Raw genomic sequence first — 5,000 nt, 5'->3', positions numbered from 1 at the left:
AACACGTCTTTGCAAGTGAGTTGTGGGATGAAATCTTCCAGTGATTGTCCTTGTATGTTTCTAGTGAGATTCCACCTTTCCTTGGATCCAATTTTGTCAGTTTATGCTGCAGATCAGTTGCCCTTCGACTTTTTGCCCGCAAAAGAGTTTCCCTATGTCTTCTGCAAGCTTGTTTGTGAAAAAAAAAATGTTACTGCTTGATGATCTTTTCTTGAAATGTCTCCAGAAATTATACTTTCGGTACATTGCGACATTGATGAACAAACCAGGGTGGGTTGTGAGGCTTCTCCACTGAACTCCTATGAGGAAAATACTCTTTTTGAATGTCCAGGAGTCTGTTTGTCAGATTGTTTACCTGATCATCAGCACTACTCTAGAGCAGTATGTTCTAATCTTTATATTGCAGCACTTTGTCATAGTTACTAGGTGCATGGACATTTGTGAATTTTTTTTTTAAGAAGTGCCAATTGCCAAAAATTATGTTGAAAGACATGTTCGTTAGTAAATTTACATGTTTTTTTATGTTTTATGATATATTAGGTGAATTTGTAATGAAAAATGTGATATTTTTTTGTATGGTATTGAACCAAAAGATCATTAAAAATAATATGGCAATCATTTTTGTTGATTCTTTAAAACTAAATTACTGATGATAAATTTGTAAACTATTTAAATATTGTGTGTGAAAGTCAATGTTGATTTATTATTACTAAACATTAATTTAAATATTGTCTGGTTGTTGCAGGAACAATTAACTTGCATTATAAGCTGAAGGAAGAAAAGGAAAAACTTTGGAAGAAACGGCACCAATTTTTTTCTTGTCTCTCTCTTTCTCATCCTTTTTCTTTTCCTTTCTTTTTTCCTAATTTATTTTTTTTCTCTCTTTTCTTTTTTATCTATTATCATTATTATTATTTTGCTTTGTCACCCAAAAAAAATTCTACCTTCCATAACTTCATTTTCTGTGTACAAGCAAATGGTTTAATTCAATACTGTATTCTCAACATTATTTTAGACATTATACTTTATGTCAAGTTCATTTGGTTTCAATAAAACTCAATACACAATTTTATGGAAATTCTTTGTAATATAATCTGGACTTTAATACACTTTCTATCACACAGAACTCATTTCTTTGCTTTCCACACACTCATACATACTGCCAAACACATATATATTTACAAACACCCATGTACATACTTATCAAAGATGTACCATACATTACCAGTCAACAGCATGTATGCATCAATGCAAAATCTATTTAATTTCATCTTTTTTGCAAAACTGTAACAGATCTTGTAGAAAATGTTATATATATGGCAGTGTACACGAGGATTGCTGCAATAAAGAGGCTCTCCAAAACCAAAATTTTCTCTTGACAATAATTTCTTCAAATTTGAAGTGATAATAACTCCTGCTCAAATGTGAAATGCCAACCATTAACACATTGTTGAGTCATACACTCAAATATAAATGAAAAAAAAAAGAGAGAGCAAGAGATAGCGGCCAAAGACAAATAGCATAAGGAATTTATTCAAAGATACTGAAAATCCCAAAACTTGCATCAATCAAGATACTGACAAACCTCAATGTAAAAACCCACAGCATGTTGCATCTGTATATGATAGGCAATAAAAATATATGAAATAAATAATAGTATTATACAATAAATAAAGAGTTATTACTATCAATAATATTAAAAGCAGGGTAATTACACACAGGAAAGAGGGGGAGACTGCAGTATTTAAAGACTTTCCGTCAAAAGCATAGAATGTGTGAGTGGCAATTCCTCGTCAGTAAACTTGGTATGAAAATGTATGTACAGCCATGACTTCATCGTTTTTTCACTTCTTTTTTCTCTCTTGTATAAATCATCATGAAAAAAGTCTGGTAACTAATCAATATACTCTATTATTTCCATATATTCTCTTAAAAAATATACAACTTTCTTTCTTCAGGTGGGATGGCAATGGGAAAGGAAAGAGGGAAGTGAAGGGGAAGAACCAAAAGGGAGTGGCTGTGGGAAAACCTCTGCCCCTCGGTAACCTCGACAAAGGAGGAATGGGGCAACTGGATTAAATAAAATTGGAGTGTATTTCATACACTTCTTTAGAGAGGGAGGGTACCTGTTTGACATATCCTTTCAGCCATAAGGCTTATGTGACTGTTCCTTTCCCATCCTTAACAATGTTCCGATTACCAAAAAATATACAAAGAAGGAAAGAAGAAAGATATTAAAAAAAGAAAAAGTGGAGATCAAAATGCTTGGCTTGTAATCATGGGGATGACACAAGGAAGTTTGATGCTGCCTCAAAATTAGTTAATAAATAAAATAAATAAAATAAAAAAGCAGCTGCCATTAAACAAATGTGACTATAAAGTACAGTCGTGGAGGCCCAGAGACGTCGGCGATGGCAGGGGGTCGGGTTCGGAGTCTGCCAATCTCTCTGAAAGGGAATCAGCACAACAGTCTCCTAGGTCATCATCCCAACTCACGGTGGGCACCGGAGGTCGAAAAGAAGTCCCTGGAAAAGACAAATGGGTTGATATTTTTTCTTATAAAAAATGTATCAGTACACAGATATACACTGCAATATGTATCCATAGCAGTGGATAGATAGAAAAGACAACAAACAGATAGATAGGAAGTGGCAGGAGATAAAAGACAAGTAAATGGAAAAAGAAAGAGAAGGACAAGAAATGGAAAATAGAAGAATTTGGAAGAGGAAAAAGAGGAAAGACATCAGACAAAGAGAGGAATAGCTGTGTTAGAGCCAGAAAATATTGAAGACTCCCTCCTCACCTGAAATTCCAGCGCTGTTGAAGACACTCTCAACGGAATCATTGCTGCCCTCTGTCAGGTTGTTGGGAGGAGGGGGAGGGGTGCGGCGGCGTCTCTTCATGTCACTCAACGGTACCGGCAAGCCTCCTGGGAAGGCTCCCTCACATGCCATTACCTCACTATCCACCTCGAGCCTTTGCTTCGTAATTGTGTTTCTGGGAACAAAGGCACTTGTGTAACACCTGCTAATGACTGGGTGAGGACAGAGGGGGGGGGGGGGGTCTCTTGCTTTACCTACTATCCTCTAACGGCTCCAGTAGTAATAAAAACAAAGTATGCTCTGTAAATCTTATCATTCTGAGACAAATCAAGTTGATGTTCCTTATTCTTAAGGATAGGAAAAGTCGCACTTTTAAGGGAACTTTTCATGTATCTTTATACATATATTTCACACATTTCGTATTTGTTGATTTGTTTGTTTTTCCCATCACTATCACTTACTGAAATGCAAAGGACCTCTGGAAATTAAATAAACTTATACCACATTTTGAGCATTTCATAATATATTTCTTGTAATTTTCTCCAGATGTAGTTTCTCTGATTTGCTGCAAAAAGGAATTCTTTTTAAAATTGTGCATATCATCAATATATAATGAATCTTATGTACAAAGAAGAAAGAGAAATATCTGATAAGCTAAGCCTGGTAACTAAACACAGCACATGCATATACATACATGATATTCTTTACCATTTGCACACTGACAAATCTTTAAAAAAAATGGATATATACATTAATGTATTTATTACATATCTGAGTGCTCATACACAAATCATAACTACCTTTCAGATATCAATAAACAGTCCTATAAAACCAACAAATTCTATGAATGAAGTGCAACACAAATAAAACAAAATCAGCAAAGCAACTAATTGTACATAATAAAAGTCTACACCAGCGGTTCCCAAACTTTCCCAGTCATTTACAACCATCCGGGGAATGACAGACCAAGCAAGCTCCTCCTCTAGCCACTACCATTTTCTCCACGTCAGCCCCAATTGTACAATGGCATGTTAGTTGTATTTCATCCATTATATTAACCTGACCTTTCAGCTTTTGCCACTCACTCAGTTTCATTAATTCTTTAACCCATTGCCTCCAGGAGAATATGGGGTTGACTTAGCCTGAAAATATGCACGGCCAACTGGGCTTGCCTCCGGGGCCTTTTTGAGACATGGCTGGTGTTTTGCACTTGTCATGGCACACTAACAAAGTGATGTGATTTTTTTTATATTACTTTTATGCAAAACTTTTTTTGGTGGGTGGGGTGTGGGGGCACATTTAGAGATGCAAACCTATAGTAGCCTGATTATGTATATTAGAGACTATTTCAACAGAGAAGGTGTGTTACACTCTATGTACAAGATTGAATGTGGCTTTACTGAAGGATAAAAAAGAGAATTGTTGCAAATCTTATTCTTACGAAATATGAGATTGTATGCAGTGATATATAAGGCGGCTGCCCCACGACTTCAGTACTTGCCTTGTGTCATACTTGAAGACAGTCATACAGGCAGAGCACCAAAGACAATAAGAATAGCTGACACAAGGAGACAAATCTCATAAATAAGTAGCAAGAGCACATCATGCTTTGGTGCATGGCATCATCCACATGTAGCAGGCAGATGATTTATGTGTAAAAATTTGCCTTTTATACAAAATAAGCAATCATAGCATTACACATCCCTTTCTCCCTCAGGCAATGCCCCAGGTATCTGGTGTGGGCATAAGGGTTCTTATAAAGAACTACATCAAATGTAATGCAAGCATCACCCGTTGCCTGGAGCCATGTCAAAGTCGGTCGTGACATGAATAACACATTACTCAGAGCCACGATCAAGTCAGCCATGATGTGAACCCCACATAATCCGTAAGCTATGAGGTAAGGGCCCTATCACACAAGCATTTTCCCTGTCAATTCTTACATTTCTTAATGAACTTACTGCTTTCCACATACAACGCATGCATGCAGAAAGCCTCAAATTCTTGCAGAAGTGTAAACATTGAAGGAAAAATGCTAGTGAGATGAAATCTTAATATTTTGGTTTTGTCATGAAATGTTGATGAGTATGAGGCTCTCAACAATGAGTAGCAAAACTGAGTAAAAATAAAAAAATCCCAATTGCATGAACATGCTGAGTCCTGGGACAAAGCTTACAG

At 36.2% G+C, this 5,000-nt stretch overlaps 1 protein-coding gene across 15 annotated transcripts in view; it reads right to left on the bottom strand.

The window, feature by feature from the left end:
• Positions 1-1,064: 1,064 nt before the first annotated feature.
• The window catches only part of LOC113820886 (G patch domain-containing protein 2-like), a 37,863-nt gene continuing 33,927 nt past the window's right edge, over positions 1,065-5,000 (bottom strand). For all 15 annotated transcript variants that reach the window (XM_070131898.1, XM_027373270.2, XM_070131910.1 and 12 more), the window contains 2 exons: positions 2,804-2,997; positions 1,065-2,525 (listed from right to left, as the gene is read on the bottom strand). In XM_070131898.1, coding sequence (XP_069987999.1) covers positions 2,374-2,525; positions 2,804-2,997 — 346 coding nt within the window. In that variant the 3' untranslated portion in view covers positions 1,065-2,373. The remainder of the gene's footprint in view (positions 2,526-2,803; positions 2,998-5,000) is intronic.

The sequence above is a fragment of the Penaeus vannamei genome, chromosome 17 (genome assembly GCF_042767895.1).
Source record: "Penaeus vannamei isolate JL-2024 chromosome 17, ASM4276789v1, whole genome shotgun sequence".
Classification (NCBI taxonomy): domain Eukaryota; kingdom Metazoa; phylum Arthropoda; class Malacostraca; order Decapoda; family Penaeidae; genus Penaeus; species Penaeus vannamei.
This window is presented reverse-complemented; position numbering and strand designations above follow the sequence as displayed.